Raw genomic sequence first — 23,935 nt, 5'->3', positions numbered from 1 at the left:
CACTACGTTATTAGAGGGGGCAGAAGCACAGTTGGAAAGCACTCTTCCCCCTCCGTCTCTCACATAGAAGAGGACCATTGCTGGGGAGGATGCCAGAAGCCACTTCTGTAACCAAACTGGAAGCCCCCACCTTCAGCTGTGAGGGATATTTATTTGACAGCAAACCCAGGAGTTGGTGTTCACTTTGGACCCAGTGACTGATGGTGATGGAACTCTAACTCCATAAGATCCTCAGAACAAGTCATAGTCAGACCATGCTGGTCATAACATCATTTGATTGAAATTTAAAACAACATTTTGAGATTCGAAGTTCATAATGCTAGAATGTAGTTTAGAAAACGATATTAGGGTGAATATTTTGTATCAAGGAAGACATTCCTCGAGTTACTGTGCATATCGTGATAAACTAAATAATAAATCATGCAAACACATCAGAAAACAAATTTTCAATGATAATTAGTTTTATACCAAAGAAAACCTGTTACCACTGTGGCCATCCAGGACTGGACACCATCGTCTCTATATTGCATGTTTATACATTAAAGTGCACTGCAAAGCTTGCAATCATGGAACATAAGGAGTAATGGAACTGTTGCGGTCAGCTTCTTTACATTTCAGAGATCCACTTTGGCCTGTAAATACTTCCTTCAAAAACACTGGTGATGATGCAGAAGTCATTCATGGTCCAAGCCACACAAAGTTGAACTGTGCCGTTCACATGAGTTGAAAGTCATTAAAAAAAGCTATCGGTATTAATCACATTAAATGGTTGCAATTTTGCACAAGTGAATCATCACCATACTATTTAAGTTATGAAAATGATGTTCAAAGACTATGGCTAAGTAGTAATCCCAGGCTTTTAGTAGTTTGAGAAAATGGATCACATGAAGAATGTTTGCAGGAGGAGAAAACAATCCTAAGAAAATTGTATTAAACTCTTCATTTCTACCAATTTTTAGGCAAGATGATACCAGCTACCTGTACAGCAAGTCTGTTGTCTTTGTTGATCACTTCATTTAAGTTCTTCCACTACCAAACCATGCTTCTATCTGTAGGACAGATGGACAATAGTAGCCCCTGAAGAATGTAGATATACATCACCTGTACAGAAAAACGCAAGGTTATGCCTCGTCCATGTGCAATCAGGTAGAGTAAACGTGAGATTACCAGTCAGAAACATCATATGAACATCCTTCGAAGTGGAAACTTCCAGTCGGAAAATTCAGAAAAAACAATACTACCCGAGTTTTCCGAGTTATGATGTAATGCTGACCTCAATTAATACTATTAAATTAAAAAAACAACCTAGTTAGCTAGAAACTATTAATGCATTTGGAGTGACACAACGCACCTGTAATGCATTTAGTTTACTCTTTATGAATGATTTCAGCTTATCTTTAGTTGCTTTTCATGAGGACTAAACAGCAAACTAGCATTCCTTCCAAAAATCCACCTAGAAACAAATGTGAATAAAATTCAGTGGAAAACTGAAATGCACTGAGTGGGAACTTTGAAATCTCCTACCTCGTGAACATATCACGTCTGCTGACAATTGCTGTTAATACAGCAATTTGTGCTCATCTGAGAAGTCCAGAAAATTGTTTCCAATCCAATGGGGAATTAGTTAACAATAACATAACACCACATTTCTGATCTTAAGCCTTTTTAGTTTAGAGATGTTACATGGCAAACTGTGTAGTATGCTGGCTAAGGGGTTACGCCACCAGTCTTCGTACATCAAAAGCATTTTAAGTTGGTACTCACCAATATAATTTTAAAAATGGCTTCAGCAATCACATAAGCCCATATTTTTGTGTTGTGTCATTCAAGGTAGCCACACTTATCTTGAATCCATTTCATGTCAAACTGCTGCAAAACAACTTTGCAATATAAACATACGAAACATTCACTGATCAACGGCTTCACATACACTAACTGTATTCTGTATAATAACATTCTATAGACAGGTCATTTATTTGATTTTTTTATTTATTGAGCGAGCATTTTATTTTCAATGATATTTAATCTTTTTACATATCTATAAAAAAACAAAACAAAAAAAAAAAAAAAAAACTTGGATTAAGCTGTACTTGCTTGTTTGCACAAAACATTTAAATTAAGGGAAAAGGGCTTCAAAAAACACAACAGAACACACACAGCCCAGTACAGCCAGACCACTTTATTATGAAAATGAAGCATTTTCTCTCGCCCAGTTACAATTAAATATTGCCTGTAAAAATGCATCACATCTGTGAAGAAAGTAAAAAGCAGCAGATGTAATCTAAAGAATGGAATTAAAAAAAAAAGAAAAAAAAAAAAAAAGTCTTTTTTATTCTTTTGGTTGACACTCACACAATCTACCATATCTCCTGCATTGTATTTTACCAAACTTTTAAATACTAAAAAAGAAAACTGATGTTTATATTTTTAATATAATTTATTCATTCAACAATCCAAGAAATTTGCAGCCATCAGCAGTTCCAGTGCTATTTCAGGAGCGATTGGGAATTCCGGGATCTCTGTGGAACTGTTGGTGTATCGGACCTTATAGGTGAAGTACATACACACTTTGGAAAGGACGTGAGAGGGGATCTCCCTGAAATTAACTTCATTGGTTTCATTTTCCGCAAACTGTCCTATTAAGGAAATGAAAGTACAACAGGTTTTTAGTAATACATGCCTGAGCAAGAAAAAAAGAAACCACTTTTCTGATATTTAATATTGTAAATTTTATGTTGTGATGCAAATTACCGTGTGGTTGTGCAAATCAAGAACAAGACACATTTAAATTATCTAATGACAGCTTCATATTAATATTGATTACTAGATAAAGTAGTTTCACTAGTGCTGAAGAACACTACAAAAATAATGAGATTGTCCCATATTCGGTCATGAAGTTCTAATGAAAATATGACAATTTATTTCTTGGTCAGAAATCAAGCGTGGTAAGCAGCTAAAAGAAAACATGCAGAAAGACTTGAGAAGTGTTATGAAGATGCTTGATGGAACAAGTGCTGAGATATATGAAATCAACATCGATTGGTATTACTAGATCTGGACTGGATCAAGTTACTACAGTTGTGCTTGGAAGTTTGTGAACCCTTTAGAATTTTCTATATTTCTGGATAAATATGACCCAAAACATCATCAGATTTTCCTAAAAGTCCTAAAAGTAGATAAAGAGAAACCAGTTAAACAAATGATACAAAAATATTATACTTGGTCATTTATTTATTAAGGAAAATGATCGAATATTACATATTTGTGAGTGGCAAAAGTATGTGAACCTTTGCTTTGAGTATCTGGTGTGACCCCCCACCCCTTGCAACAATAACTGCAACTAAACGTTTCCGGTAACTGTTGATCAGTCCTGCACACCGGCTTGGAGGAATTTTAGCCCATTCCTCCGTACAGAACAGCTTCAACTCTGGGATGTTGATGGGTTTCCTCACATTAACTGCTCGCTTCAGGTCCTTCCACAACATTTCGATTGGATTAAGGTCAGGACTTTGACTTGGCCATCCCAAAACATTAACTTTATTCTTCTTTAACCATTCTTTGGTAGAATGACTTGTCTGCTTAGGGTCGTTGTCTTGCTGCATGACCCACCTTCTCTTCAGATTCAGTTCATGGACAGATTTAGAGATCTCCTTTGTTCGTGCCATGATACACTTCCACAAACGTGTTGTGAAGAGCAGACTTTGATAGATCCCTGTTCTTTAAATAACGCAGGGCGCCCACTCACACCTGATTGTCATCCCATTGATTGAAAACACCTGACTCGAATTTCACCTTCAAACTAACTGCTAATCCTAGAGGTTCACATACTTTTGCCACTCACAAATATGTAATATTCGATCATTTTCCTCAATAAATAAATGACCAAGTATAATATTTTTGTCTCATTTGTTTAACTGGTTTCTCTTTATCTACTTTTAGGACTTGAGTGACAATCTGATGATGTTTTAGGTCATATTTATGCAGAAATATAGAAAATTCTAAAGGGTTCACAAACTTTCAAGCACAACTATATATAGCAGTGTTCCTTGGGTTCAGTTCTGGTCACCTCCTTTTGGTGCAGGTTTTCATCCCAGGCATATTCTTCTTTTACTTGCATTATTAATACAGTTTCTTCACAGTTTGTGTCTTTTGTATCAATCCAGAAATTAAAAATGTGTTATGCATATTTTCTTAATCAAGATTTTTTTTTTTTGTACTTTATTTTATTTCTTTTATAACTTTTCTAGTTATTTATGCCATTTTTTTTACTAATAAGCACATGAGGGTAACACTAAAACAGCTACCCTTTAGCAGTCAATGTCACTTGCCCTGGTGTCTGTTATGACCGTCATTAATTGTGAGCACTTGGATAGATTTAAGAATGCAAACACCACAAATAGTGGTGAACTATCTATCTAAAGATATTGAAAAAAATACATTTCTTATTTTGTTATAAATGGAAATCTAATGCTAACAATTATTGTGGTAAACTCCACAGAATAATTAATTTAAAGAGGAAAATGACAGTTAACTATATATAAAGATAAAAAAAAATGTTCTTTTGTTATAAATGGAAATATAAATCTAATGCATTTTTCTGAATTCAACATAAGTAGTAGAATTGACAGCTAGTTAAACAATGAGATCAATTAAACGTAAAGAGTGAATCACTGATTGTGCAGTCTCGCAGAAGCCAGACATAAAATATATACGTCTAGAGAACAACACTGGGTGAATTTTGGGTGGGAACAATTGGACAACTCACTGAGTGTCATATTTCCAAACCATTCCAGTTACACATGAAGGCGGCACACGAAGTGGGGCAGTGATTTCAGACTTCAAAGAGCAGCGTTGCTCTTGTTAACATGGTCCAACAGACCACAAGATTCTGTTTACAAATGAACAGAAGAAAAGTCTTCTTAAAAAAACGTATTAGACGTATAAATGTGTCACGTGTACAAAGAGCACATTGCACAGGTTAAAAATAAACAAAAACCTGTTGAAAATTTCTTTTACCCTGTTCCTGAACCACAAAGGTTTAAACTTCATGGACTGAAGAAATTAGGTGTGGGTGGTTTTAGGAAGATCTCATGTAGGCATAGACTTTACAGCGCTGGATTTTGACGCTATTCAATACAATTCTTTTTTAACAAGTTTTCCCCAGAAGCATATTCTCATTTGAGAATTATGTCTGGGCCAACAAGACTAACAACTGTGAAACTGGATGAAACAAAAACCTGCAGCCATAGTGGGGTGCCCAGGACTGAACTTGAGAACCACTGAATTACAATATTAAAGTCACTCAAATAAATCAATCAGTTCTAATACATGAGGACCATGGGACTTCCTTATATAATATATAAAATATCACTTTTTTCAATTGAATTGTTCACACAATTTAAACAAAAAATCAATAACTGCCAATTAAAATGGCTGTTAAGTCATGGAGAACATACCAGGGCCACTCAGCATAGCTTTAATAGTTCCAGATGTCAATGCATGCTCTCTCTTCACTATAAATTCATGCCCATCTGACGAGATCAGCTTTACATACATGGCATCAGGGCCTTCACAACCTCCATAGGTCTTCTCTTCTCCGTCTACATGATTATCATAACAAGAATAATAATATTATAATAAAATCTCCAGTAGAGAAAACCATTTTCAAAGATAATTTGATGTTATTAGTTCGGATTTTCTAACCTGCACAGAAACCCAGAACACCAACCTGATAACTTTCAGCTTAGTAATGGTTAACTCTGCTTTATGATCTACTGATACAAAGGCAAGTGACAGTATTGTTTTTACTAGTCACAGAAGAGAAACAAATGCCACTTCACAAAGAGCATAATGTAACAGATATAGAAGCAAAGATTGCGGGCACACAATACAAACTAGTATATACAGTATACATTACTAAAATAATATAGGGACACTTCAAAGAATGTGAACCCTTCATTTAGCAGTTCTTGTATAAATTGTAGTATTTAATGGCGATAACCCAACAACAGAAACACAAAAAAAGAACAGTTAAATATTTTTGTATTAATCATTATTAAATAATGTAACAAACGCATTGTTCTCCCAGAGCAAAGGAGAATCTTTTGAGTTCCCAGAGAACGGGAACATCCAAGCAATGAAGACACCAACAAAACATCTTTAGCATTGGTTACTCCCTCCTGCGTTGGAAGATTTATTCCCAGTTGCTCCTTGTCCAGCTGCTCCAAAAAAGTTGCACATTTTGCACTTCAAGTGATGTTACATTTCAATGCCTGGACTTCAGCATTCTGTCAAACACACTATTTTTCCCCACTTAGTGTCTTAATTGCTGCATCTACCGAATTATTTTGGATTAATTTAATGTTGTAAAATCTACTTCTGGTTTTAAATTCAGCCCAGTAACAGAAAGTCTGATGCCAGACTCCAGAATACTGTCGTTTGAACGTGAACGTATAGTTTCCTCAAAGACAGCTGAAGAGAAAAGCAGCCAAACATCATGTTATTATCAACATCACTGCATTAGACCAAGGTGATCTTGGTGGTAGGTGGTGCTTAGTTTTTTGTTATAAGCGTCTTTTGTGTTAAAGCCAAAAAACCCTACACATTTTCAAACAAATCTATAAGATTTTTTCACACCAAATCAAAATTTTTTTGTAGATTTAATATGAGGAGCTCCATTCTTTTTTCAGAGCAATGATTTGCTCGTGCCTGTTTCCTTGGAGGCTATTGATTTTTAATTTGCTACATATCACTGGAGTATGTAAATAGGCATCAGCTGCAGTAAGAAGAGGCTGGAACTTCATGTCCTTTGCTCCTTTTGAAGATCTAGAAAATATATGTTATGTTTGCTATATGGCATAATTTTGAGGGCCATCTTATATCCTTACCTTGGTTTTAAGTTTTTGCTAGTTCAACCCTGTCTCAATGGTGAGCAATGAACACCAAAAGTTTACAATCTCTCATGGCATGGTATATTACACTAATCCACATGGGTTAGAACAAGCAGACGAGGTTTCTCACCCATATCCAACAGTGTTTCCCATACCACTGAAATTAGTGGGTGGCACGGCCAGGAATCTTATTAACCTGCTCACTGGAAGGCGTTGCAGAATGTGGTTTATGGCATGCAATGCTGAAGTGAACTAATTTAAAACTAATTTACTAAATTTCTATGAAATTTAAAAGAGGGCACACTGCCACTGAGTTGTTTATGTTGCATGTTTCTTGACTTTTGAATGGTCCTACTGCTCTTATTTTGGTGTTTTTGCATTGACTGGTTAACAAAATTACCTTTTGCCTGCATTATACATGCAACCCAAAACACGATTAATGAATCTGTGTGAAAACTCAGAAGCATTTTTGTAGTTAACCATGTACTGCAATTCAGTTAAGGTGACAGTTTCAGCGACTGAGAAGACTTGAGATTTTAGCAGCTACAGTCCTTAAACGTGATGTTCATCCCATCTAAAGTTCTGTGAGCTGTTCGAGATGTAAATCAGATACTGCTTTTATGCAGTAATATCATCCCAAAAGGCAATCCCATTATTTTCATGCTCTTTAAATATTATAACTTGGAACATAAAGCAAACAATACTACTTTGAACCTCTACCTGTTAAGTTAGAACATGTATTTGATTTTAATGTTATATGCATTTTTTTGTCATATGACTTTGAAATGAATCTGTGAATGTTATATAATTTATCATTTCTAAATATGCTTGTTTGTGGATATGCTTTTACTGCGAATGAATTAAAAATATGTTTGAGGCAAAAAAACACACTCTTTACATTATTTTATTATTTATCCATACCACCTTCCTAAGAGGGGAACCTCTCCTATTACATGTATCTAAATTGTTCACTCAATGTTTGTAATCAAAACAGTTTACATTCCCAGACAAACATTTAAAGATTAAATATATAGGGTAATACAATAGGAATTGGGCGGCATGGTGGTGCAGTGGTAGCTGCTGCCTCACTGTAAGGAGACTCGGGTTTGCTTCCCGGGTCCTCCCTGCATGGAGTTTGCATGTTCTCCCCGTGTCTGCGTGGGTTTCCTCGCACAGTCCAAAGACATGCAGGTTAGGTGGACTGGCAATGCTAAATTGTCACTAGTGTGTGCTTGGTGTGTGCGCGTGCCTTGCGGTGGGCTGGCGCTCTGCCCGGGGTTTGTTCTTGCCTTGCGCCCTGTTGTGGCTGGGATTGGCTCCAGCGGACCCCCGTGACCCTGTAGTTAGGATATAGCAGGTTGGACGATGACTGAATGACTGACAATAGGAATTTATCAAACAAAAAAAATAAAGCCCACAAAATACAGAATTAAGAAATAAAAAATAGAAAGAAAGAACCTACTTAGTGAGTTCAAATGATGCTTGTCAGGTAAAGCTTAACACCACAATTGTAAATTAAACAATTAATTATATTTTATACGTCCCCAAGTGGAAATTAAATTCTATCTAATGTCTGAACTAGTCAAAATTAATTACTACTTTTACATTTATTAAACTTTAAAACTTATGACACAAAAAAATAATTTTTAAGGATTAGTTTTGCAAACATACCCATTTCTCCTGAAGTGTGCTGGGCACCTTTCTGGCACCTGAAAAAATAAAATATAACATTAAAAAAGAAAAAGTCAAGTCAAAGAGAAAGACTGACACTGTGCAGTCACCAAAGTAGATTTACGATGTCAGATATAGTTTGACTTCACGATTCGATTTTCCTTGACTTGAACTAATTAACATCCAGTCAAATCTGACACATCCATTATCCAGTCACTGATTACTACACAATGAACACATACATAAAAAACAAAATGCATACATTTAACTAATGACTCCAACAATAAATTAAATATTTCTCACTCTTAAAAAAAGTGAAATTCTGAAAGCAGAATAGACCACAATATATACTGTATCACCGGTTTTGAAAAACAACCAAGACACTAACTAACCAGTATGCCAAATGGTTCAACAAAAATTCAAACATTACATTTTAGTAGATGAAATATTTTGAAGGAATTGGAAAAGAGAAATATATTCATTTTAGACTTCCTTATTTAGTTTTTTTGAAGAAGATTTGATTTTAGAAACAGCCAATATCCCCAAACACTAGTCTATTCTAATGCAAACAAATGTCTCACACATTTACTTTTTAAATACAATCTCACCATGGTGCCCTTAGAGCCGAGCTCTTCAGCAGAGTATGCTTATGCTCAGGTTTTTAGGCCTGTAACATTAATGCTCATTTTGTGACTTTTATTCGTTTTTACTTTCAACAGACAACATGGAATTCTGAAATGCTTTCTGAGCTCAGACTGTGTGAATGGCACTCTTTTGAGCCAAACATGCATGAATGAGGGGCTACAAAAAAAACAAAAAAAAACAAAAAAAAACCAAAACAAAACAAACAAAAAAACAAGCATACAACATATACAAATTGTTACAGGTGCATCTGTAACATTTAAAGATGTATTGAATATACACTTTTTAAATCAAATATTCTACCTTTCCAACTCCTTATTTCATTTACTACACATGATTAACTATCCAACATTCTAATCAAGGTGACACTAGACAACTTGTTTCCCCAAAAAGTTTTGCTTCTGAAAATTTTTTGCCGATTATGATAGCTTCAAATTGAATACAAATATACATTTCAGATTGACTACACTACCAGTCAAGAGTTTCACAACACCTCAGCTTTTGCAGCTTTTCTTCAAATGTAATCAGTTGAATTGCAATAAATGGCCTAAAATTGTGCAAAGGTAAGCAGTAAACTGCCACAGGTTTGAATTTAAAGTTTAGGTTAGCAAATATTACAAATGGGCCTTCTAATAGGATACAACCTACAGATGTTCTGCAGCAATTAAAGTAAAATAAGCCTTGCAAGTTGAAGCAAACAATTTGCACAGGTGTCCCAACTTCTGTTACTTACTTAAAACCCCTCTGTGTGTCTTAAAGCGCAGTTGGAACAGACACAGCAAAAAAAAAAAAAAAAAAAGTAAAAATCTTTAAAAAAAGCCTCAAATGTTCAAAAGTTGTTTATCAAGAAAACAAGACTAACATGCTTAACAAATTTATAAGTAAAAGACAATTTGCTGCTGAGCTAACAAGCCTTTTGTTAACTGAGCAGCAATATCAAATTTGTCTTTATCTTTCTTTTTCCAATTGAAAAGCTGAGGTACATAAAACAAGCTCATGGTCCAAACTCAGATGGCATCCATTTTATTTAAAGGTTAAAATAAAAAGGCCTGAATTCATTAAAGTAGCTTTTCTTGCCGTTTAACTGCGACTTCTCCAATTATTTTTTTCAGTTTATTACTACAATTTCTTTACAATTTCTTTAACGTAAAGGCTAATATTCCAATTGTCTCTGCTCTCTTGTAAAGTGAGCCTCGACTTGATTTTGTTTAAATTACAGGAAGTTCACTGGCAAAAAAAAAAAAAAAAAGATGCCCGCTGGCTCAACTGCCATAATATCTAACGTAAACGAGTACTGCAACTAAATTACCACAAAGTCTAGAAAAGCAGGGACTGAAAAGATTGTTTTTTACAATTTACAGATGGAGTCTTTTTTAGTGAAAATTGACTGATTTAGATCAGAAGCCAATCGATCAATGCCAAAACAGCTTTGAGATTTTGAGGCATGCATTTCACAAGACCCATCAAGGTGTCCTGTGGTATGTGGCACCAAGACTTTAGTAGCAGATCCTTCAAGTGATGTAAGCTGTGAGGTGGTATCTCCATGGACTGGACTTGCTTTTCCAGCACATCCCCCAGATTGAGATCTGAGGTATTTGGAGGCCAAGTCAACACCCTAAACTCTTATTTATATTCTTCAAACCATTCTTCAATTTTTTCAGTTTGGCAGAGTAAATTATCCTGCTGAAAGAGGTCACTACCATCAGGAAATATCGTTGCCATGAAATGGTGTACATAATCTGCAGCAATCTTTAGGTAGGTGGTATGTGTCAAAGTAACATCCTCATTAGGCTTGCCTTCTTCCCATAATGCATCCTGCTGCCATCTCTTTCCCAAGTAAACAATGTACACACACACACAGCCATTCACATAATCTAAAAGGACATGTGATTAATCAGACCAGGTCACAGTCTTTCCTTACTTTGTGATCCAGTTCTGATGCTTGTGTGCCAATTGTAGGCACTTTCAGTGGTGGGCAGGAGACAGAATGGGCCCTCAGAATGGTCAGTAGCTATGCAACTAGATGCAATGCACTGTGTTTTGACACATTTCTCTCAATGGCAACATTAGGTTCTTCATATATTTGTGCTACAGTAACTTTACTACTCAAGTCAGTGAGTCTTGGGTGCTCATGGCCCTGTCCTTGGTTCACTTTTGGTAGGTACTAATTACTGCATACCAGGAACACCCCACGTGACCTGCTGTTTTGGAGATGCTGTCACCAAGTCGTCTAGCCATCATAATTTTGTTCTTGTTAAAGTTGCTCAGATCTTTACACTTGCTCACGTTCCTGCATCCAATACATCACCTTTAAGAACTGATTGATCACTTCACTATCCCACCCCGGTACAGGTACCATTGCAATGATGAAAAGAATAACATTGTTTACACCTGTCAGTGCTTTTAATGTTGCAGCTGATCAGTGTATAATACGAAAAGAAATCACAAAAATAGACAATTGCAATAAAAACATACACAATCGAAAATTTAAAGGTGATTTTTTGTAACCATCAGGTCAAAATCCATCAGGTACACCCAACAGTATTCAGGAAACAAAAACGTAACTATCCAGCGATTAACCATGAACCTACCAGCACTCTGCTACACCTTTAAAAATGACTTTAGTAATCTCCCCAATTGTACATCTACATGCTAAATTCACAACATATTCCAGTTTTAACATTTTAAAGTGGGTATTTTAGGTTGCAAAGCCTCATCTAGTTCACAATAACACACATTTAAAAGGTCTGCTACAAAATAGCCCTAAACTGTCACACAAGAATGCCAATACTGTACGATCCGAGGTCATTGAACAATAAAATTAGTCTCACTGTTTGCTGTATCAGTAAGACAAATTCAATACCTTTCTGAACTGCCAGGTGGTACTTACAAAAGAAATGTACTGCATATTTTAGAACTTTGTATCACTGATAAGTTATCAATTAATCACAAACGGGAGCCTTATTTTGATGTCCAAGTAGACTTGAGACCATCATCCTTTTAGTGAACATGATTCCAAGTAGGTATATCCAAAAATCCACATCATGTTATCATTAAAAATCTGATGCTGTCAGAATACACTGGAATAAAGTATTTGTATATAATTTTCTGACTGAAACATGTTTTTTTTAAGCAAACACATGCATTTATGATTAACTGTGCACTGAGGTGTGCCTCTTTGTCAAACTGTAACACTTGCTAACTCTCTGCTACTGACAGTGCCCTCCATGACGTTTGGGACAAACACACATTTTTTTCCTTGATTTATTCCTCAGCTCCATGGTTTAAAACTACAAATTGAACCATTTAGATGTGATTCAAGTATACATTGTGGATTTTCAAGGGTATCTGCACACATTTTGCATGAAGAAGTAACACGTTTTAAACATGGTCCTACCCCATCTTAGGGCACCATAATGTTTGGGACATAGCAATGGCAGGTCTATTAAAGCAGTCATATTTAGTACTTTGCTTACTATGCCTAGCATGCAATAACAGTTTGAAGTCTGTGATTCATTGACATCACCAGGTTCCGAGTAGTTTCTCTAATGATGCTCTGCCAAGCCATTTTCAGCTTCTGCTTCTTTTGAGGGCTTATCCCCTTAAGTGTTCTCTTCAGCACAGAATTTATTAAGCTCAGGAACTGCCTCCTACTAATGTGGATTAAAGCCTAAAAATTCAATTAACAACTATAAACTTTAGCACGACAATTCCTGGAGGACAGATCATTTTCTGAGATGCTGGAACTACCAGGTCTGATACCAACATAAATACAGTGGTCAAAGTCACATAACTTACAGGTCTTGTTCATTCTAACATTAGGTCAAGCAACAACTTAATATCTTGACCATATATTTGACTTCCAGCCACTTAACTGGCTGTATGGGGAAGCAGCTGGTCTACATTAACCAATCATTGTACCTACTAAAGTGGTGACTAAAATGTTTACAATAAACCATTCATGTTTTTCACTTTTAACCCTAAAGAAAACTTTTCTTTCAAATATTAACTGGCCAGTAAAACATCGTGACACAGAAGTTAGTGCTACTCCTTAACAGCTCTAATGTTCTTGGTTTACATTACAGCCTGGACAACTCAAATGTGTTTTTTGTCCAGGTATGGTTGGTTTCTCACCCTGGATGATAAAAACATGCAGGTTAACAACTGATCTGGCTGTAGTGAACACAGGTATGTGCACAAGCTACCCTGCAATGAACTGGCACACCATCTAGTCAGTCCCTGCTTTGTCACCAATGAACCCAGGGTTAACAAACAGTATTGGGGGCGGCAGAGTAAGAAAATAATAGATGCAGCAAACGTCATCTTGAAATGAGTCACATAATCTAAGATTTTAGATACCTTCTAGATTACCAGTCTTTAGTTATTATAAATTATTGTTACACTCTGTTACACAAATGAAACATTTGGGCTTATAAAATTATACCAGGAAATAGGGAAAAATGTTTAATTAATTCAATACTAAATAAAAAGCAATAAAGCAATGCGTAGCATTTTATGAGATTTTCAACAACTTCTGAAAGTTAAAAATGTGAAACGTCTTCACTACTCTATTTAATCATGTTTATGTCGACTCCACCTAAAATGAAATCTTGTACATTTCAGTAGCAGAGAGTGGGTAAGAAACAGCAGTTTGTCGCAACGCTATGTTGTGCATCAATGATCAAACGCAAGTATGCCTTGTAGATAAATGAAAATTATTTTAATGAAGATTCTGTTAGGTTTGTTTTGTAATTCTGTTTCAAGAACTGGTCGGTAACTTTTACAAAACTTTTAACTTGAGCTGTATTTTACTCATCATTTGGTGAGGTTTAACTGCTTTGTTTCATTAATAATTTTAGATCACACATCTACTCTCTCTCATATATATAAAAAATCCTAAGCCTAAAAGTGCAACGATGTCACTTTTTACATCAGGCTTATTTTAAAACCTACATACTGTATATATGTTTGGTATCACTCTTTTTAGAATTTATCAAACTTTAATGTGATGTTGTTAGATTTTCAGATTCCTACTCCGTTTTTAAATTATAAACTAAAAAATATCAACAACTCACGTCCCGCGAGACGAGACTTTGTGCCAAGAGATTTAACCACGTCCAGGGCCAGAAACAAAACAGCTTTAAGTTGTACTCTGCTGCTCATGCTCTCTCTCAGGGGTGGGGGTTAATTTGTTTGCAATCCTATTTTTGTAAAAATTGATCTATTTGTATGGAATGTTGTGTGATTACAATAAAATAAAAAAAATAAAAAGAAATAAAAGACAGTGGATGACAAAGTACAACGTTGTAAAGAATTCAAAAACGGTGCGATAACACATGCAGAGCAAGTTAGAGACAATGGAAGTATGAAAATTCGAAAGTCTCAAAAAAAAGGATGGTAAAGATCGCATTTGTGCAAACAAATGGAAATTATTACTCGGTGAAATAACAGAACAGTGAAAAGAGAACGAATATATTGTTCAGATTTAAACTTTAAGTCGGAGACTTGTAGATCATATAATTCGGCAGTGAGACAAAAACACAACTGCTGTACAGGCTTTTAAATGTTCGAAGCACCACGCGAGATGCAGATGGGGCTGCGAATGAAGTGAGCAGGGGGTGAACCCCATAGTACAAATAAATGTTATTACAATGACAAACTGGATTTATTCTTTATTTAGAAAACTGGCAACAAACTGGCATGTGTCCTATTCTGTGACTCTCTGCTCAGAGTCAGAAAAAAAGCATATATTTGCAAATAAATAATCTGGAATTATTACAAATGATGTAAATAAAAAAATGCACAATATATACCTGTACATGTATTGTGAGCTGTGTTTTTTGCACGGTAATAAATCAAGATCTTTGTCTTTCTTTATATGAAGCAGTCAAGAGAGAGAGATTGATGTTTACTGACTGGCACACATGGATGCCAGCATAGCAGGCAAGTTGTTGAATGTAATAAATACAAAGGCACCTCTAAAACAAACTAGAGGAGACCTAAAACAAAAATGTTTGAAAAAAACAACATGTTATTTGAGGTGTTCCTTTGAGGCATGGATATTCAAAAAATTGTTAACTTCAAGGAAAAAAAATAATTTCCTTTGGTAGTATTTCATATTATTATTGTCAGGCAGGTCTTTGTATAGAAGAGTGTATATACTATATATGCCTATATGGTGCTGATCTTCAATCTTTAAGGTATTTTACAACATAATGAGATATAGCAAATATATTTTAGTTCAAAATATTTGCCTAGCCCTATTAGGAACAGACAATATATGGATTTAACAGCTAGTCACAAGACCCAAAAGTGAAGACAAGGCTACATAACACTCAAAATGGCAGACTGAAATGAATTAATTACAAGTCTGGTAGTACTTTAAGTGCAATCGGGGACAAAATGAATGACAGCTGAGAATACTCAAAAAGCAAAACAGCAGTCATTTGATAAACTACTAGCCTTCAAATATGCCTCAAAGATTAGGCTGACATAATTAAAATATACCACGGCATATGTACATTACCAGTCCAAGGTCTTGACACGAAGAGAAACTCATGTTGCGATAAACACACTTTTTTTTTTCCTTTTCTTAAATCAAAATACCATTAAATTTATTTTAAAATACAGCCATGGCATTACTAGTGTTACTAAAAGCTTTTTTTTTTTTTTTTATTGAATCAATATTATGGTATCTTAATAAAAAAGTATCAATTTCTATCAGACACATAGTACTAGGGCGTTGTACCGTGTTAGCCATTATGAATGTAGTGAAAAGTCAAGCAAAATGACACCTTTTATTGGCTAACTAATCGTTAAATTTTGCCTGAAGATGGGGCCCGAGTTTCCTCGAAAGCTTGCATATTGTAATCTTTTCAGTTAGCCAGTAAAAGGTGTCATTTGTGCTTGACTTTTCACTATCAAACACATACAAATTTCTGAGTGTGACCAGACTTTTGGCGGAGTATAATTGTAACGTTTGATAATATATTTCATACCTGAGATCAAGAATTGTGTGTCAGTAATGCTAGACACCTATAAATGAAATTATTAGATTTTTTCTTAGAGACAGATTCCTGCAACTGTTTTGTATCACATCATGTAAAAAATTACTATCGGTAATATCAGATTGTCCTTAATGCTTTTTAAATCTTTATTTTCCGATTGCAAAATAGCACTTTATCGTAATGACAGTTAATGACTATACAAATAAAATGAAACTAATATGCTAAAAACAGCTTTTACCTAATAAAAAAAAAAAAAAAAATGTATTTAATTTTACAAAGCTGAATAGCAATGCTGGAATATTCCACTTCTGTTTCATGATATAAAACTGCATTTAAGTTTTCCCAATTTACATTTATGAATTGTAACTTCAGAAAAAATTGTGCATTGTCATCTTAGGAAAACAAGAACACAAGGGCAGAATTTGCTTAAATCTTTGAACGTGTTTCTTCACTCAAACACTAAGTATACGCCTTGACTCAATAGCTTGCAGAACCAATAACTTGAAGTAATCGTTTTCTGAATGACTTTATCAGTCTCTCAATCATTGTGGAGGAATTCTGGCCCAGCCTTCTTTATTACGCCATTGCTTCAGTTCATTGAGGTTTGCGGCCATTCATTTATGCACAGCTCTCTTAAGGACCTGCCACAGCATTTCAATCGTGAGGTCCGGACTTTGAATGTGTCATTTCAACACCTCGATTCTTTTCTTTTTCAGATGTTCTGTTGCAGACTTGTTGGTGTGTTTGTCCTGTTGCATGAAACCAATTTTGGCCACGCTTTATCTGTCAGACAGATGGCCTCACATCTGACTCTAGAATACTTTGGAATACAGAGGATTTACGGTTGATTCAATGACTGCAACATGCCCTGATCCTCTGGCTGTAAAATAAGCTCAGATCACAACCACGCTTGACTGTCGGCATGAGTAGTGTGTGCTGATATGCTGCCAAAACCAAACAGTGCTGGGCATTATGGCCAAAGATCTCTACTTTGGTCTTGTCTGGCCAAAGAACATTGTTCCAGAAGTCTAAGCTGTGCTGCCATGTCCTTTTTAGAGTGAAGAGGCTTTCTGCTGGCAACCCTTCCAAACAAGCCATACTTCCATCCATCCATTATCCAACCCGCTGAATCCGAACACATGGTCACGGGGGGTCTGCTGGAGCCAATCCCAGCCAACACAGGGCACAAGGCAGGGAACCAATCCTGGGCAGGGTGCCAACCCACTGCAGACAAGCCATACTTGTTCAGTCTTTTTTAAATTGTACCGTCATGAACTTTAACGTGCTAACTGAGGCCTGGAGCATCGGAGATGGTAGCTCTTGGTTTTTTTTTCAGTTGCTCTGAGCTTTGCACAGTCTGACCTTGGGATGAATTTGCTGGGATGTCTGACAACTGTCTTGAATGTTTTCCACTTGTGAATAAGCTTTCTCACTATACAACGATGGACTTCAAATTGTTTGGAACTGGCCTTATAACCGTTTCCACATTGATGGGCAACAACAATTTCTTCTCTTAAGATCATTGCTGTTGTCGTTCCTCCTTGGCACTGTGTTATCACACACCTGAATGCTCCAACAAACTGCCCGAACTTCTGCTTTTGTTGAGGTGATCACACTTAGGGAGGAGTGGTGGCTCTGGGGCTAAGGATCTGTGCCAGTATCCGGTTAAAATCCCAGTTACTGCCAAAAGGGGTCCCACTCTGCTGGACCCTTGAGCAAGGCCCTTAATGTGCGCTTGCTCCAGGGGCGCTGTACAATGGCTGACTTGGCACTCTGTACCCAAGGGGTATGCGAAAACTAACAAATATCCTAATACAAGAAATTGAAGATGCGAGTTCCAAAATCTGCTAATTACAACTTTTGGTAAAATTTAGTGAACACGTGATTGTGACTTTTCATGCAGTTGGTCATGCGCCGAAAATTATGTTTGAGCTTCAAAACCTGCTAATTGCAACAGTTTAGCGTTATAGTTTTAGGGATTTAGTTTCAAAATCTGTTTACGGACCCAGATTTTCCTATTTATCTCCAAAATTTATCTTCTATACTTAACTGATGTTGGAACTGAGCTCTTCAATTGTAGAAATAAGGAACACAACAAACTTTCTGATGATCAATTCAAGTGCAGCACCTGGCGGCTGCTTACCCTCTCAGTTCCTATGGAAGCAGTAAGTGTGTACTTCACTTTTCCACGCCCTGCTTCTGCATTTTGGCTTAGTTTTTGTTAAATAAATAATGACAGGGTGTAATATGTTACATGTTGTTGTTCATCACAAGCTGTATTTACCTAATTTTATGTCCTGCTAAAGACCAGTTGATTTTTTTTTTATTATGTCCTGATATATAAACACCTTAGAATTGAATGAGGGTGTACTGTACTCTCTTTTTCACATGACTGTATATGCAGCACATTCATTAAAATTTAACATCATTAAAGTATACATTCATCAAGATTTTTCACCAGCATGATTGCTTGTCAAGTCAGGTACTTTAACCAGAAGTGGATAACAAAAGGTGCCCATTATTTGTGAAGATGTTTCAAGTAGTGCAAAAAACATGCCACTCTTTAGCAGAGGGTATACCAGAATGCACGCTGAAAGGCATTTTTTTATCAGAATAATGTACATTTTTTTATAACTGTAGCCAGTGCTACTTGACTATCTACAAGTGACAAAACCTTTTATAATAAGGCAAGACTCCGTCTTTTGAAAACAGCATTTAATAAGTACTAAACAATACTTAAGAGATTTGGTGTTTCTGAATGGGTAAAAAAAAATCAAACAGGGGGTTGGCTGGTGGGAGTTCTTGCTAAAGGGGTATTTGGAATGAAGTACCGTACCTGGCAACCCTGCTTGGTGTCCGTCTGTTGCTAGTGCCGCAATACAAATAAAGCCGACACCACTGAGCGGCGCCTCTTCTCCGAACTTCTAACGTTACCATTTACACACAACAGGGCGAAGGAGCAAAACAGCAACTTAACGAAACGCAAAAAAAAAAACAGTTGCGGTAGTTTGTCTTTACGAAAATATACTTATTCTGTGTATTTGTTTACGGGGTGTCTGTCATTGTTTACCCGTATTATTTTGTCCAAGATGTTAAAAATTAAAAAAAAAAAAAACTTCACGACTACACTCTGATGCACTACTTCCAGCAACTATCGAGGTGAAATGGTCTTGAAAAAATAAGCCCGATTCAACCGAAATAAGCCGAGACTCCACAGAACGCGGCCGAAGGAGATCGGGCCCGTCTGCCCACCTCGGCTACCTCAGTGACGAGGCTCGGGTGTCCAAATAAAGAACTACAAGGGACATACAGGGAGGCTCAAAACAAAATATAGTGCCTTACCAGGACAGTCCGTGTAGTCCCTTCTTCTCTCCAATTAAACCAAAAGTGAAGGCTCAACCCCTCCGTTAGACTGCGACTACACCAGAAGTCATTGAAGTAGAGAAGGATTTGCTTCCGGAAGGTGCCGAAGCTACGGCGGGCTCGGTGTCACAGGTTTAAAGACGGAGCGGAAACATGGAGCATTTGGTGAGGGGGACTAGCGGAGATCGGAGTGAGACAGGGACCTAATTATTTGGTTATTACATACCTGGGGAGGGAGTGGATCAAAAAAAAAATTATACTGTGAAAATGGGTTTATAACTATGGGGCTGAAGTTATTGTTTATTTTGAACATGGATCTGGTAGAAAATATGATCTTATTGCGTCAGTTTACGCTAGAATTTCATATTTAACGATGTAGAGAAAAGCCAAGCAAAATGACACCTTTTATTGGCTAACTAGAAAGATTACAATATGCAAGCTTTCGAGGCAACTCAGGCCCCTTCTTCAGGCAAGATGTAGAGTTGCCTCGAAAGCTTGCATATTGTAATCTTTCTAGTTAGCCAATAAAAGGTGTCATTTTGCTTGGCTTTTCTCTACATTCATAATGGCTAACACGGTACAACACCCTAGTACTACAGATATTTAACGATGTAACAGATTTTTCAGTGTTGTCAAATGTGACATAGTTAATGTACAGAATAAGGAACACAGTGGATTATAATGAAGGGTATGAAATTCATACTTGAATCTGCCAATCAGCTGTCCTGGCTTTAGCGCAGATCTGTCTCAGCTGTCCGTCTGCGGGATTTTAGTTTTGTCGATTGTGTCAATTATTTTGTGAACTTTGTCGTTATAAATTTGTTTCTTATTGTGCCAAAAAATTGTCTGCAACTTAACATCAGCAAAACCAAGGAAATGGCTAGTGCCTATCTTTTGCTAGTTTCTTTAAAATGATACTATATTTTTCTTCACAAAAATGTCCTGGTTTATTTTCATGTTGTAATTGTTGAACTTTTGTATTTACTTTGTGTTTTCATAACTTTGTATGTTGAGCTCAAGGAGGCAGGGCCCCTGTGTGTTGCTTTGCCTATTCCAATTTAATGGCCCAGTTTGCCTCAGGCAGATTGCCAAGGCCTTCTTTTTTAATGGATTTTGTTGTTTAGTTCCCTTTGTGTTCCCTTTTGATTACTATTTGTAAGCTTGTTAGTAATTTGACCAATTGTGGTTCTTGTTTGAGAGTCTGTTTTAATTAGTTGACCATTTTTTTTTCTATTATATTTTCTTGTTTTCCTTTTTTGTTAGTTTTGCATTTTATTCTTTTGTATGGTTTTGGTAACTCTGAGGTACGACATTTTGAAAAATGTATTGACTTCTTGGGATTTTATTTAATGTAATAAAGACATTTCAAATTCAATGTTTTGTTTATTTGGACCAAGCTCCCTTCTGCTTTCTGAGTCGGTTAAGCCTGAATCACAAAACCCACACTCTTGTTGACTAAAAGGGAGTTTTTCAAGCACTCCAGGTTCTATTGTATAACTTTGTCTTTCCTGATTTATATTGTGTGTGTGTGTGTCCCTTTTTTCCTGGTCTGCTCAGGAGGTAAGTGTGTATGTATAGATAAATTACCATGCAAAAATCTTAAAGTCACCCAAGAAAATTATTTTTCAAACTAATTATCTGGGCATTAAGTGTTTTATTTGCTAGAGGGAAACACTGCCTAGGTTAACAGGGTTGTTAGGTTAGATTAGGTTAGTTAGACTTTATTATCCCAGAGGGAAATTTGTTTACAGCAGGAAAGTACAAAAACAGAAGACATTGTTACATAGATCTAATATACAAACAAAGACAACAACATTTGACAATTAGTGTTACACACACTCAAGATCAATACAAAGAAGAATAGTTATTTTCAACAGTTTACAAAATAATAAGGCAGAATTTAATATTTAGCAGAATCCCTACCAGTAACATAATTTAAAATGCTTATAGCTCTAGGGATAAAAGAGTTCTTAAACCTGTTGCTCTTTACCTTTGGAAACCTAAATCTGCAGCCTGATGGCAACAGCTGGAATTCAGAGAAAAGAGCATGGCTATCGTCTGAGAGACTTGAGTTGGCTTTCTTTCTAACCTGTTTGCAATACATTTCAGTGATAGACATCTGCTGTGAAACAATAATTTTACTGCTAATTTTTGTAGTACTAGGGTGTTGTACCGTGTTAGCCATTATGGATGTAGTGAGAAGTTAAGCTTAATGACACCTTTTATAGGCTAACTAGAAAGATTACAATGTGCAAGCTTTTGGGGCAACTCAGGCTTCTTCTTCAGGCAAAATGTTATGTTTATGAGTACGTTTTGCTCAACTTCATACCACTGCTAATGTTTTTAATGTTGTTAAGATGATTTATATTCTTATTGCTGAGAATGCCAAACCAACAGATACGTAACAATGGATTCAATTAAGGCAAAAGAAGTTAATTAGCAGTGAAAACTGGTCACTGATTAGAAAAAGGGTCTGAATGAAAACCTGCAGCCACTGCGGCCCACCAGGACCCAACCTGGACACCCTTGATGTAGACCTTAACAAAATGTTTCCAGATCTTTACTGTAGTCCTTATGTGTTACTTTACCTTTTATATCTATGATTCCAGGCAATCAGATCAAGTACCAGAACAGGCAGGATAAGAAGCTTACACGCTTATTTATGTATTATAGATAGTAAGTTTTAATCTTTAAATATTATAACTATGGGCGGCACGGAGGCGCTGCTGCCTCGCAGTTAGGAGACCCGGGTTTGCTTCCCGGGTCCTCCCTGCGTGGAGTTTGCATGTTCTCCCCGTGTCTGACTGGGTTTCCTCCGGGCGCTCCGGTTTCCTGCCACAGTCCAAAGACATGCAGGTTAGGTGGATTGGCGATTCTAAATTGGCCCTAGTGTGTGCTTGGTGTGTGGGTGTGTTTGTGTGTGTCCTGCGGTGGGTTGGCACCCTGCCCGGGATTGGTTCCTGCCTTGTGCCCTGTGTTGGCTGGGATTGGCTCCAGCAGACCCCCGTGACCCTGTGTTCGGATTCAGCGGGTTGGACAATGGATGGATGGATGGATATTATAACTAGTGCCATAAACAAAGGCAAATAGAATGTGACTTTATAAACCACACAACCTGGTAGTGCTGGATGTGTAGTTTCATAAACGTGTAGTTATATTTGATTCCCTTTCTAAGTCAGCACATTGTCTGCATAAGACCAGGAAGTCATAAGCCTGTCCAGAGAGACTTGGTCTTCTCCTCTATGGTTGGAAAAATGTCAGACAGAGAGAGAGAGAGAAGAAGCCAAACTTATGCCAATTCTTTATTATCCTGTCACACATCAGAGGCCAGTGGGCATCATGGTGCCAGGTGATTCAGCAACCAGTCCTATTCAGCTACAACTCAGTTCTCCAATAATCAATAGGATAAGTCGACTCCCTACTTCATACTAAGTCTTCTTTCAGGATGACCCCGTTCCATCTCCAGCTAGAATGGCTTTTCTTCTCAGCCCAGACTAGCTGACCAGTAAATTCCTGCTTTGGAATTTCATCTTGGGGCTACCTGCAAGCAAAGGTCTTATCAATAGGTGGGCTAAAATACATATACTGTACCCTGTATTGTTAGAAATCCATCCATCCATTGTCCAACCCGCTGAATCCGAACACAGGGTCACGGGAGTCTGCTGGAGCCAATCCCAGCCAACACAGGGCACAAGGCAGGAACCAATCCCGGGCAGGGTGCCAACCCACCGCAGTGTATTGTTAGAAATGAATAATAAAAAGCAATCTCTATGCAAAGCTTTTGTATCATCTATAGTCTACTGTATAACAACCGCACTCACGTTCATAGGATGGCAAGTCTTTGAGTGATATCTTGACTTTCAAGATGTGGTGTTCAAGCTGCCGTAAAGGAATTTTTTAAAAACTGGGCGATTAAAGAGAGGAAAGGCTATCTGTTTGCATGTGATTTACAATATTGAACGATCACTTACTTAAAGAACAGAAGAAAATCCAGTAAAGTGTTTGCCCAGCGTCCGGCACTAAACTACACCTTTCAGCCATGTAAAGAAGTCTTGAAGAAATAGTCCTGTAGGGTGTGTAGCAGCTAAGACAATATTCATATGGAAAGGTAGCAAGCAAAAGAAATGACAGGATGTGAAAAAACTATGAAATGTGGTGTAAGGGCCAATAGCACAGTCTTACTGAGTAATAAATCCAAATTTCACATTTTTGGTTAAAAAAGATGGAAGCATGACAGGAGATCAGTTGGTGAGAATTACTGTATATCGTGTCCTGCTTGGAGCTTTCGCTGTCATGATCTGGGTATACATTTGGCACACTACTGAATTAGGCTCCTCAGCAGGGTTACAAATTATTAATTTT

General features: G+C 36.8%; 1 protein-coding gene and 1 long non-coding RNA gene across 2 annotated transcripts; one reads left to right on the top strand and one right to left on the bottom strand.

The window, feature by feature from the left end:
* Positions 1–2,048: 2,048 nt before the first annotated feature.
* LOC114653252 (elongin-C) lies at positions 2,049–19,716 on the bottom strand. Its single transcript, XM_028803453.2, has 4 exons — positions 19,553–19,716; positions 8,562–8,599; positions 5,457–5,600; positions 2,049–2,636 (listed from the first exon to the last, which is right to left on the bottom strand). Exons 2-4 carry the CDS (start codon positions 8,563–8,565, stop codon positions 2,446–2,448), a joined length of 339 nt encoding a protein of 112 aa, XP_028659286.1. The 5' UTR covers positions 8,566–8,599; positions 19,553–19,716; the 3' UTR covers positions 2,049–2,445.
* On the top strand, positions 2,645–4,203 carry LOC127528417 (uncharacterized). The gene is made up of 2 exons (XR_007935315.1): positions 2,645–3,080; positions 4,038–4,203. It is a non-coding gene; the product is annotated as an uncharacterized LOC127528417 (long non-coding RNA).
* Positions 19,717–23,935: the final 4,219 nt, after the last annotated feature.

Source organism: Erpetoichthys calabaricus, chromosome 6 (assembly GCF_900747795.2).
Source record: "Erpetoichthys calabaricus chromosome 6, fErpCal1.3, whole genome shotgun sequence".
Classification (NCBI taxonomy): domain Eukaryota; kingdom Metazoa; phylum Chordata; class Cladistia; order Polypteriformes; family Polypteridae; genus Erpetoichthys; species Erpetoichthys calabaricus.
Note: the sequence above shows the minus strand (reverse complement) of the source record. Positions and strands in the feature narration are given on the sequence as shown.